Source organism: Narcine bancroftii, chromosome 4 (genome assembly GCF_036971445.1).
Source record: "Narcine bancroftii isolate sNarBan1 chromosome 4, sNarBan1.hap1, whole genome shotgun sequence".
In the NCBI taxonomy this organism is placed as follows: domain Eukaryota; kingdom Metazoa; phylum Chordata; class Chondrichthyes; order Torpediniformes; family Narcinidae; genus Narcine; species Narcine bancroftii.
The window spans coordinates 203682818-203695543 of NC_091472.1; the positions used below are offsets into that span (position 1 = coordinate 203682818).

Consider the following 12726-nt stretch of genomic DNA (forward strand, 5'->3'; position numbering starts at 1 on the left):
ACGGGAACAACAGTACATGCAATTTGGGCATGTGAGAAAGTGAAAAAGTTTTGGGAAGATCTAAATCAGGTATTAAATAAAATCACAAAAAGCAACATCCCAAAAAATTCAGAGATCTTTCTTCTAAGTAATATAAGAAGTAAAGAACTAGGCCTCAATTTGAATGAAGCACAAAAAAGATTTATTATGATAGCCTTAGCTGTAGCAAAAAAATGTATAATGTCAACCTGGAAATCAGAAGAGAGCCTGAGAGTACAGCAATGGTGCATAGAAATGAATAAATGTATTCCGTTGGAAAAAATAACATATAATTAAAAAAATAATGACACAGTATTCGAACAAATTTGGGAACCGCACATGGAACACAACAGAGAGAGCCTACCGCGGACCTCTACCCCCTAAAATGACAGAATGAGAAGAAGACGAAATGAAACTTTTACGTGTGTAAAAGTAGATGATACAATTTTCTTGTTTATTTTCATTGTGTGATGACATTGTTTAATGGATTTATTGTATAGTATATGTTGAACGTTTAGTGGATAGGGAGGGGGGTGGGAAGGAGGGAGGGAAGGGAGGGGGGAAAAGGGGAGAAAATAACACTGTATATTCAAGAGGGAAATGTTTGTGTGCATTTTGGTTAATATGGTTCATAGTGTGAAAAATTTAAAAAAATTTTTAAAAACTAATTGAAATGGTGGGCTACAGGGAGGTCGCTTTTGTTGCGGATGGAGAGGAGGTGCTGGGCAAAGCAATCTCCTAATCTGCGACCAGTCTCTCCGATGTAGAGAAGGCCACAGAGGGTGCACCAGATGCAGTAAATGAGTTCTTTGGAGGTACAGGTGAAGTTTTGCTTCACCTGAAAGGAGGGTTTTGGACCTTGGACCGTGGTGAGGGAGGAGGTGTGGGTGCAGGTGTTACACCTCCTTTGACCACAGTGGAAGGTGCTGGGAGGGGGGGTGATGGGTGGGGAGGGAAGAGTGCACAAGGGAGTCATGGAGGGAATGGTCCCTACAGAAGGCTGAGAGGAGAAGGAAAAATGTGTCTGGTGGTGGGGTCATAAAGGCACTGTTTGACCTGCTGAATTTCTCCAGCATTTGTGTGTTTTTTCACTTAACCACGGTGTCAACAGAATCCTATGTTTTACCTCTTGTACATAATTCTGGTCACACCCCCCATCTTACTGGAAGGATGTGGAGGCTTCGGAAAGGTCACAAAAGGGAATTATCAGGATGCTGCCTGGATTAGACACAGCCATTCTCAACCTTTATTTTGGGTTATGGCCCCCCTTAAGACTCTATCCAAAATTTATGGGGCCCCTTCCTTGTGAAGCCTTCAAGCTTTGGTTTCTTCCGTACTTCTCTCCTACCGACTACATAAATAGTAGTACGTATGAAACCATATTTATGTGACGGGCGGTGAAAAGAAAACAAGGCTTTACTTAAATGAGCTATAACCCCCATGGTTGGGGAGGGGCAGGGGGGGGGGGGGAAACGGGAACTGGACCCCCATTGAGAATGGCTAGATTAGAGTATGAGCTGTAAGGAGAGATTGGACAAACTTGAGTTGTTTTCTCCGGAGCCAATGGGAGACCTGAAAGAAGTTTATACAAATTGCGAGAGCCATGGATGTGGTAGCCAGTCAGAATTTTTATAACATGGCAAAAAGTGTCAAATACACGAGGACATCTTTAGGTGGCAGTGAGGGAGGTAGGGGAGTTTGAGGAAGACATGCATACCAAGTGGGGTTTTTTTTCAAAGTGGTTGGTGCCTAGAACGGGTTGCCAGGGGCAATGTTCCCTCTAATTTTTAGTAGTTAGTAGGCGCAAAAATCTTAAGTTCTGCAAATTTTTTCCTGTCACAAAAGTATGTGTGCCCTGAATGCTTGTGCAGATGTAAACTTGAAATTGTTTCCAGATCATTTTGGCACAGCCTATCTCTCATGGCTAATAAAATAATAAAAAGGTATTGGCATGTTTTAATGTAATACAAGTATGATTGCATTCTACAAAGTAACTTATTTAAGATTTTATTCTATACTTTGAACTACTTAGTTCAGTTTGTTGTTCCACTAAATAAAACATCAATGAGTACTTTTTATTTTTATGTGATGCAATGTCTAAATAAATTAATAACATCTGTCAATTCATAGATTATTATTATTAAAGTTGCTGGAAATGCTTAAATCAAAACTCATTCAATTACAAAGCGAGTTGATAAACTGTCCAGATGGTTAATGTGAAAAATCTTCACACATAATGAATCAATGCATTTTTCAATAAAAACTCAGGAAGCTATCTACATGGTTTGAAGCAGATCTTCGTAAACTATACGATATGAACACTGTCTGCCAAACGTGCAGCTGTACAAACCGGAACGGGCGGGGGGGGGGGGGGGGGGATTGAGGTGGCGTTAATTAGTGATGAGCAAATGTGGCATTTGAAAAACCGACTAACTAGTTAACAGGAAGCTAAGAGATTATTTTCAATAAGAATAGTTTTTAATTAGTACCTTATTTTAGATAACAGGCCTTTTGTGCGTACATTAATCTCCTTTGTGATGCGTGCACCTTTGAGGGAACAGTGGTCGGGGTAGTGATGGAAGCAGGGGCAATGGTAGTGTTTAAGCAGATTCTAAATAGACATTACACAGGGAATAGAAGCATATGTGCCAAGCAACAAGATTTAATTTAATTCGGCATCATCTTTGGCATAGGTAATTATGAACTGAAGGCTCTTTCCCTGTGCTGTAAAATCTAACACAAAAATGCCATTTAGGATTTTTCACTATTTTCAGTTGATATATTGTTTTAATCTACTCTTTTTATTCCCCCAAATTTTGGGTAATAATGCAGTGAAGTGCAGCCCCAAATTCATTCATCCAGGTGCCTTGGTGTTTGGCGTGGACAATCACGTCTCTCCATCCATCATGGTCTCTGACCCTCCCAATTGTAGTTGTTGCCTCCCTTGTTCTCCTTCGATGAAGGCCCCGTCTTTGAGCTGAGACCGTAGTTAATGCTGAGCTCATGATTGTACAAGGGGAAAAATACTGAAGTGGTTTCCTGTTGCCGTCTTCAGTTCCAGTGTCCACACTGGACGGACGGGAAAGCCTGGCCACTGATCAACGGATTCATCTGCCCAGTGTTTTTAGCTTTACAACCGTAAATTCCAATTTGTAGAATCTGCTTGTGAAAACCATCCACCACCTGCAATCTGTGGTTTCAAGTGACCCTGATTGGGAGGCTAAACGGGTATGACACCTTGCCCAAGGGTGGCCTGTAGGCTATTGGACAGAAGGAGCATCTTCCACTTCCATTTGCTGAACATTGCACAGCACTGACACCGACAGTGCACAAATATTGTCACTCAAAAATTATCACTCCTCTCATGTAAGAGAATGAGGGTTTAACAATTTGTTCAATTACACTGAGCTATGACACAACCAATCAGGAAATCACAAAGCAGTCCTCATCGAGGGGTCAGCATTGGAAAGATTTAAGAACCAAATTCCTGGGAGTCAACAACGTTGAAGATCTATCCTGGGGCCTCCATGTCGATGCAATCACGAAGAAAGCTCATCAGCAGCTATACATTGTGACGGAGTTTGAGAAGATTTGTGATGTCACCCAACACTCTTGCAAGTTTCTACAAGTGTTCTGTGGCGAGCACTCTAACCGTTGCATCGTTGGTATGAAGGGGCTAGTGCACAGGACAGGAAAAGGCTACAGAGGGTTGTGAACTCAGCCGGTGCCATCATGGGTATTAGTCTTCACTCCATCAAGGACATCCACAAGAGGCGGTGTATCAAGAAAACAGTCTCTATCCTCAAGGACCCTCACCACCTCTTCTCACTGCTACCATCAGGAAGGAGGTGCAGGAGCCTGAAGACGAACAGCCAACGGTACAAGACAGCTTCTTCTCCTCTGCCATCAGATTTCTGAATGGACAATGAACCCCAGACATGGCCTCACCTTCTCTTCTGTTACACCAATTTATTTGTTTATCTTTAAAATGTGATTTAAAGTAATTTTGCACATGTGATGCTGCCACAAAACAACCAAGTTCGTGATATGGTCATGGCAATTAAATCCTGATGCTGATTCAGCCCCCACAGAACACAATCTTTTCGACACACTGGCATAAAATAGTGAACTCGTTCTGGGCCCAGCTCAGAAATGCTCAGGACGGTTCAGAACACTGACGCCAACCAGCAGGAATATTCCCATCCATCAGTAAAGACTTCACTGACTTTTCGATTGTTTTAAACGACTCAGGGCTTCGGCTTCCATCGCCAGCACTCTGCTTATTGCCAATCTCAGTAGCGTTATAAATAAAATCGTGGAGGCCAAGATGTCGATTCTGACCTGCACCCCTTTTATAATTTCTCCAGTTTGAACAACATCCATTCTTATTTTTGAACTTAAAGCAATCCTTTAGATCCATCTGTTCTATATTATTGTCCTCCAAAAGAGTCATTTCTCTGTGAACTTGAATGATAAAGTGTCCTAATCCAGTGCACAAAAGTGCTGGAGAAACTGAACAGGAGGGAGTCAAAAATGCTGCAGGAGCTCAGCAGGTATTGAGGAGTTCACAGGAGGTATAGGTAAAACTGTATAGCCAATGTCTCGGGCCAAGGTACTCCAGGTAAAACGATAAGGTGTTCCTTTTTTTGTCATTCCCCACTCTGATGCCAGGGTGTCGTATCCCATTTATCCTTTTACCCGATGTAAAGCATGACATAACACGTACAGCTCAAGGTGCCTTCCAGTTCAAAATGAGGCAGAGGTGATGAAAGTGTTGTAATGTGAGCAGCTTGTCCAGTGAGGCTGGGAGGGGTTTATTTCCTGTCTGTCTTCTTTACTTCCTGTGCGTACCCTGTGTATAGCTTGAAGGCCATGATGTGGATAAACAACAGAGGAAGATGTGTGTGTGTGTGTGTGTGTGTGTGTGTGTGTGTGTGTGTTGTTCTTTCGAGCTTGAAGTTGCTGGTCGAGTGGTTATTTCTCAAAGTACAAGTTACCGCTGGGAGGACTTCAAATTTTAATCAGAAGGTTGTGTATTCAGATCCTACTCGAAAAGTTTAAGCACACAACCTAGGCTGACATTGGGCACAACAGTCAGCGCTACGCCTTTACAGCGCCACCGATCGAGACGGGTTCAAATCCTAGCGCTGTCTGTAAGGAGTTTGTACGCTCTCCCCGTGTGGCTTTCCCCAAGGGCTCCAGTTTGCTCCCACCGTTTGACACGTACTGGGGTGCAGGTTAATTGGATGTAAATTGGGCGGTACGGACTCGTGGGCCGAAATGTCCTGTTGCCGTGCTGTATGTATAAATTAAAAATAATAAAATGAGAGTGCAGTTTTGAGGGCCTTTGGGTACACGTCTTATTGTTAGTTTGAGGAAAAGCAAATCAAATTGTCCCTCGTGCCCTACTCAAAACATACTCCTACGTCCTCACAAATCATGTTGTGTCCTTTGCATTGCAGAAATTGTCTGGTGTCTTTATCTGCAACCCTGACTGCACAGCAAAAGAGTTTAATTACAGCACTTTTGGACATGTAAAGGTGATGAAAGGTGCCATGTAAATGCAACTAATTTATTTTATAAAATTTGTCTTCTCCAAGACACAAAAACATTTTGGAGCCAAGATTTTGACCATTCATTTGGAGTGGAAGTTGTGGGGTAAATTAATGCAACTCCCATCATGGAATCATTGGAAATGGTGGAGGGCGGGGAAAGGAGGGGGAGGGGAGGAAGAAGCTTATTGCTCTCCAATCTCTCAAGAAGAAAGTTAAAAAAGAATTAGGCAGCGATAGTTTGATTCGGAAAACAAATCGTAGAAATAAGCCTGATGCAAAGATTAATCAGAGAGCACTAACTTGTGCAGCAAAGCAACTGCCTCCTGAAACATGATTAAAAACTGTCCGAGAATGAGCAAGGCCAATGGTTAGGGATAGGAATAAGGTTTGGGTTCAAGGAGACCAAGTGGAGAAATCATGACACAGAAATCAGGATCTTCACTGGTAATTTGAAGACAGCAACCATCCTGTGAAAGCATTTGATTTGACCATAATTGTGGAAAATAGGCCAGATATTGAAAATAAATATGCCTGTCAAGAAAAAAAACATCTGGATATAAAAGCTGGTGAAAAGTGATCTTGGGTGTATAATGACAACTCCAAATGCGATGAACTAGACTGTAGATACGCCATAATAAAACAAAAATAAAATCAAATAACAAGCAGTCTGTTCAGGTGTTGTCAATTTGGTTAAGTTAATGATGAGAACACAGGAAAGAAAAACATCGAACCAGATATTATTTTGATTATAATGAATTGTCACCTAATAATACAGGAATTAAACAGAGGCCAACTGTTTGATATAAATAGAGAGGAAAATATGCAAACTTAAGTAAATGCAGCAATGAATTGCTGAGAAGAATAATAATGGGCTATGCTGTCACCTAGTGGAACTCTGAACAATTCAGTTGGAAGTATTTAAAATCCCAGTTGGTTCAGTAGAGTAGCTTCAGGTCACAGTTTGAGTGGTGCAATTCACTTTCACACCAAGTATCGGCAGGTTGCTACTTTTTGTGAGGATGTTATGCTTGGAAGTGTCAACAGGACAGAACCACAGCAAAACTGATCACTTCACAGACTGAACGGAGATAGTGAGAGGCCAGGGGAATTCCTGATTGAAAAAGTCAGTCAGATTACCAATTCAGCTTTGGCACTGTTTCCGCCACCTACGATGGGACCCCACCATCAGACACATCTTGTCCTCCCCTCCCCGCTTTCACCACTTCAGCTGGCAGCTCGTTCCACACTCCCACCATTTTTTGTGCAAAGAAGTCGCCACCCTAAACTTTTCCCCTTTCATCCTTAACCCATGTCCTTGATTTGTATCTACATTCACTCTGTTTATCCCCCTCATAATTGTAAATACCTCTATCAGATCTCCCCTCATTTGCCTACCCTCCAGGGAATAAAGTCCTAACCTGTTTAACCTTTCCCTGTAACTCAGTTCCTGAAATCCGGGCAACATCCTAGTAAATCTTCTCTGCACTCTTTCATTTTATGATATCTTTCCTGTAGTTAGGTGACCAAAACCAATATCTTATACCACTTTACCACAACATCCAAATTCCTATACTCAATACTTTGATTTATGAATACCAATATGTGAAAAGCTCTCTTTACAACCTTATCCAACAGTGATGCCACTTTCAGGGGATTATGTATCTGTATTCCCAGATCCCTCTGTTCTACCACCCTCCTCAGTGCCCTACCATTTGTCCTTCCAAAATGCAACACCTCACACTTATCTGCAATAAATTCCATCTGCCATTTTTCAGCCCATTTTTCCAACTGGTCCAGATTCCTCTGCAAGCTTTTAAAACCTTCTCTGACCACAATGTCTCTAATGTTAGTGTCACCTGCAAACTTGCTGATCCAATTTACCACATGATCATCTAGATCATTGTTAGAGATTACCAACAACAATGGTCTCAGCACCGATCCCGGAGGCATCCCACTAGTCACAGGCCTCCAGGCTGAGAAGCAATCGTCCACCACTACTCTCTGGCTTCTCCCATTCAGCCATTGTCGAATCCACTTCACTACTTCACCATGAATACCCAGCATCTGCATCTTTCTGACTAACCTTCCATGTGGGACCTTGTCAAAGGCCTTACTGAAGTCCATGTTGATAACATCCACATCCTTTCCTTTGTCAACTGTCCTGGTAACCTCCTCGAAAAACTCTATCAGAATGGTTAAATACAACCTTCCATGTTGATTATCCCTAATCAGTTTCTGGCTATCCAAATAACTGTATATCTGATCTCTTAGAAAACCTTCCAATAATTTACCTACTACTTGTTCACCAGCCTATAATTTTCTGGGTTAGATGTAGTGCCTGTCCTTTTACCTTCTCCTTTCCTGCTCTCCAGGAACCAAGGTGAAACAGGGGTGCATTTTATTCATTGATCATGACGCAATCTCCGCTACATGGTGGAGTCCAGAAACAGACTGATTTGCAAAACTCCTCAACTTATTCTGTAAAGAAGAACCCAAATTTTTTTGTTTCCTTCCAGTTTAATTCTTGACCCAACTCTCTGTTCCAGTGAAGAATAAAGAACGTGTTTATTGTCGCACGTTGCAAGATAAAGTGAATAGATTGGTTTTGCATGCTATCTAGCCAGTCTACTCATATACGGGTACAGCAGAATTGTGTACGGTGTGGAGGGTGGAGTTACAGTGAAGCATCAGTTCCAAAGGACTATGGGTAACAAGGACAAAGTTCAACAAAAAAGAAAATACCTGATCTTTCTCTACAGTCAGATAACAGCCTTCAAATCTCCGAGTTCAACAGTTTTACATAATGATTCTGATACTCCCTCTTACCCCTCTGCTGAGTCGTGCTTTTTAAAAAAAAAGTAGACATGCAGCACGGTTACAGGCCATTTCGGCCCATTTTACACCCCATTAACCTATATCCCCCAGTACATTTCAAACAGTGGGAGAAAACTGGAGCCCCTGGGGAAAACCCACGCAGACACGGGGAGAATGTACAGACTCCTTACAGACAGCGCGGGACTCGAATCACAGTTCTGATTGCTGGCACTGTAACTGCATTGTGCTAACTGTTACGACACCCTGCCGCCCTTTACCATTATGTACCATGACCCTACTTTCCTCTTCCACCATTTTCCTTTTAGTCGCTTAACTTCTCCTGCCTGTCACCTTCGTTTACCCTACAGAAAACCTAGCAGTTTCCTTTTCCACAGATGTCACCTTTCAATATTTTCTGTTTCGGTTCAGATCTGCAGTGAATGGGCGCTGTTGAATGGGTCTTTTAATCAACTCCCCTTCATTGCTGTCCTATGGACTTACTGTCACTAGATGGCAATGTTGCTCCACTGCCCCCCCCCCCACCCCCCGCCCCCACCAGAGTTCGGCTGCACCTGCTCTGCGCCTTACTGTGGGTGGGGGAGGGGGAAGTCTTTTGTTCCTCTGTACTTTCTGCAGAAAACTGGATCTTCAAACAACTCTAATCAAAACAAATTTACTTTGATTTTGTTCGGCGCCAATCAAATATTCGAGCTGGGATTAAATGAATGCTCACACACTTGGATTTACATTACAGCTAAACAGACTGGATTATTAAAGAAAGCACACTGTGCCCAGTGAGTGATGATATGTAGGTTTACATGTCCATGTATGTGTGCACCACTATTCAATCCAGAACTGTGCAACCTTACCCGTCTTTGTTGGGAATATCCTCAGGTGGCTTTGTGGTGGCTGGTGCGGGTTCCTGAGATAGTTTAGCAGAGACGGACTTGGCAGCATTAGAATCTGAGGAAGGCTGTGGCTGGCTGATCTGTGAAGGCAGCACTGACCCTGGAAGTGCCCCCGTGATGGGTACACTATTAAAAAAAGCAGTTGAAAAATCTCTAATAACAAAAAAAAGAAACAAAAGGCAGATTGTGAGAGGAGGCATCGCATGGCATTCAGAGTTTCTTACACAATGGGGTTTGGGGGAATGAAATATTGTACTAAAGTTAGCCCAATAAAAACAATTTGATCAAGTTCATTAATCTGAAGCATCACCTCTATCTTAGAGGTGAAACACTGAAGCATGATTCATTTACAGAAGAATGCAACTGCACAGGAGGTGAATTCTACACCAATCTCCACCAAGCTGGGCGATGGCTGCAGGCACACTCACAAGTGCCCCAGAAGGAAGGCGTGTGCAGGCAGGTTCTGGCCAGGAGAGTTCTTACAATCCCACATCAGTTGAAGAGGGGGGCTAGGGAGGTGCAATTCAAACTGGCCACCTTGAGTGTGCAAGGTGGCAGAGATAAAACATTTCAAAATAGGTACTCGTTAGTGCAACACAGATTTTAACGGTCAGCAACCTAAAGCCCCCTTTTCCATTGGCAGCTTGTCCCAGGGATTAATGGGGAATTAACCAGTCAGTTAAGGGTCCAGTGGAAAAGGAAAACAATCAGCACGCTGGCGTCAAATCATGCCGGGGATTGACGGCCTCTACCCCTACTCATATCCCTGGCATCAGCTGATAAAACGAGTGGAAAAAGGACAACTTCCATCCATTCCATTCGAAGGTGGACTCTCCAATCCCCTGGGATGAATTGCGTTCAGTGGAAATGTGGTCAGTGTCCTGGTTAAAGGTGGCCCAGGGCAAACAGCACAAATGGCTTCCTATCCTGGCCAATTAACTGGGATGCCAGTGGAAAAAGGGCTTAAGGCTCCTGGCTGGTTCTCAGCTAACCCAGTGAGGAGGTTCTCAGCTAACCCAGTGAGGGGGTTCTCAGCTAACCCAGTGAGGGGGTTCTCAGCTAACCCAGTGAGGGGGTTCTCAGCTAATACAGTGAGGGGGTTCTCAGTTAACCCAGTGAGGGGGTTCTCAGCTAACCCAGTGAGGGGGTTCTCAGCTAACCCAGTGAGGAGGTTCTCAGCTAACGCACTGAGGAGGTTCTCAGCTCACCCAGTGAGGGGGTTCTCAGCTCACCCAGTGAGGGGGTTCTCAGCTCACCCAGTGAGGGGGTTCTCAGCTCACCCAGTGAGGGGGTTCTCAGCTCACCCAGTGAGGAGGTTCTCAGCTCACCCAGTGAGGAGGTTCTCAGCTCACCCAGTGAGGAGGTTCTCAGCTCACCCAGTGAGGAGGTTCTCAGCTCAACAAGTGAGGAGGTTCTCAGCTCACCCAGTGAGGAGGTTCTCAGCTCACCCAGTGAGGAGGTTCTCAGCTCACCCAGTGAGGAGGTTCTCAGCTCACCCAGTGAGGAGGTTCTCAGCTCACCCAGTGAGGAGGTTCTCAGCTCACCCAGTGAGGAGGTTCTCAGCTCACCCAGTGAGGAGGTTCTCAGCTCACCCAGTGAGGAGGTTCTCAGCTCACCCAGTGAGGAGGTTCTCAGCTCACCCAGTGAGGAGGTTCTCAGCTCACCCAGTGAGGAGGTTCTCAGCTCACCCAGTGAGGAGGTTGTCATCTAACCCAGTGAGGAGGTTGTCATCTAACCCAGTGAGGAGGTTGTCATCTAACCCAGTGAGGAGGTTCTCAGCTAACCCAGTGAGGAGGTTCTCAGCTAATCCAGTGAGGAGGTTCTCAGCTAACCCAGTGAGGAGGTTCTCAGCTAACCCAGTGAGGAGGTTCTCAGCTAACCCAGTGAGGAGGTTCTCAGCTAACCCAGTGAGGAGGTTCTCAGCTAACCCAGTGAGGAGTTTCTCGGCTAACCCAGTGAGGAGGTTCTCGGCTAACCCAGTGAGGAGGTTCTCGGCTAACCCAGTGAGGAGGTTTTCGGCTAGCCCAGTGAGGAGGTTCTCGGCTAGCCCAGTGAGGAGGTTCTCGGCTAACCCAGTGAGGAGGTTCTCGGCTAACCCAGTGAGGAGGTTCTCGGCTAACCCAGTGAGGAGGTTCTCGGCTAACCCAGTGAGGAGGTTCTCGGCTAACCCAGTGAGGAGGTTCTCGGCTAGCCCAGTGAGGAGGTTCTCGGCTAACCCAGTGAGGAGGTTCTCGGCTAACCCAGTGAGGAGGTTCTCGGCTAACCCAGTGAGGAGGTTCTCGGCTAACCCAGTGAGGAGGTTCTCGGCTAACCCAGTGAGGAGGTTCTCGGCTAACCCAGTGAGGAGGTTCTCGGCTAACCCAGTGAGGAGGTTCTCGGCTAACCCAGTGAGGAGGTTCTAGCTAACCCAGTGAGGAGGATCTCAGCTAACCCAGTGAGGAGGTTCACTACTATTATCAGATAAAATGATTACCTGGATTCCCTGTCTAACTGTCCCCATCAGTTCTTTCCCCCCCCCCCCATTCAATCTGCACTCCCTCCATTCAATTGCAATCCCTCCAGCAACCTGCCACATCGACACAAAGTCAAGGAAGAGGGGATCTCAACCATCTGGCGACATTCTAGTGCAAGATGAGCAGACGCGTGGGGGGGGGTGGGGGGTGTGGGAGAGACGATAATCAGCACCAACATGAAAGAGTTCTTTCACATTCATTGATATTATCAATGCTAATCCTTCACCAACATCAGCAGTGAGGGAGGCGTCACCAGTGATTAGAAACCTAAATCCTGGCAGCCTATGGCAAGTGATTCACCTCCTTACTTCTTAAGACCCACCATCTACAGGGAACATGTCAGGAGTAAAAATCGCCTGGATGAGTACAACTCCAGGACAAGGCAGCTTGCTTGATTTGGATCAATCTATCTAAATAGTTGCTCCTTCCACCACCAACATGTCATGGCTGCAATGTGAATGGTATTCATAATGCAATGATTCCTTCGTCACTTCCACCCCTTGATGGCCAATGGAGCATAGCATCCTTACACAAAAATATATCACCAAACATGTCACTCCAAAAAAAAGTGTCCCATTATAGCACACAAACTTAGATATAGAAGTGACCACCTTCTCAATGTTGTTGAGTCAAGGGCCATAATTGCAGGTCTTTCTAACCCATAACTTAAATGTCAAAGCATGTTTTGTGGTTGGGAGGGATTATGTGCAGCATTCCTGGACGTGATTAATCGCATAGAAAGTTCTCGGTGAAACAGCCACCACCTCTCGTCCACTGTATTTCTCCTGCAGCAAAGAATCCTCTACTTTGCATAGCCATCCTAAATATCCTTGTCAAAAAAATAACATCGGCACGCTCCCTTTCCAGGAAGTTTAATGATTTTAACAGTATTCTTTGGATAAACCACCAGCATTAAAT

General features: G+C 44.6%; 1 protein-coding gene across 2 annotated transcripts in view; it reads right to left on the reverse strand.

Moving 5' to 3' along the window:
- Nucleotides 1-12726, reverse strand: part of hira (histone cell cycle regulator a) — a 191380-nt gene that overhangs the window by 41151 nt on the left and 137503 nt on the right. For both annotated transcript variants that reach the window (XM_069933676.1, XM_069933675.1), the window contains exon 14: nt 9257-9448. In XM_069933676.1, coding sequence (XP_069789777.1) covers nt 9257-9448 — 192 coding nt within the window. The remainder of the gene's footprint in view (nt 1-9256; nt 9449-12726) is intronic.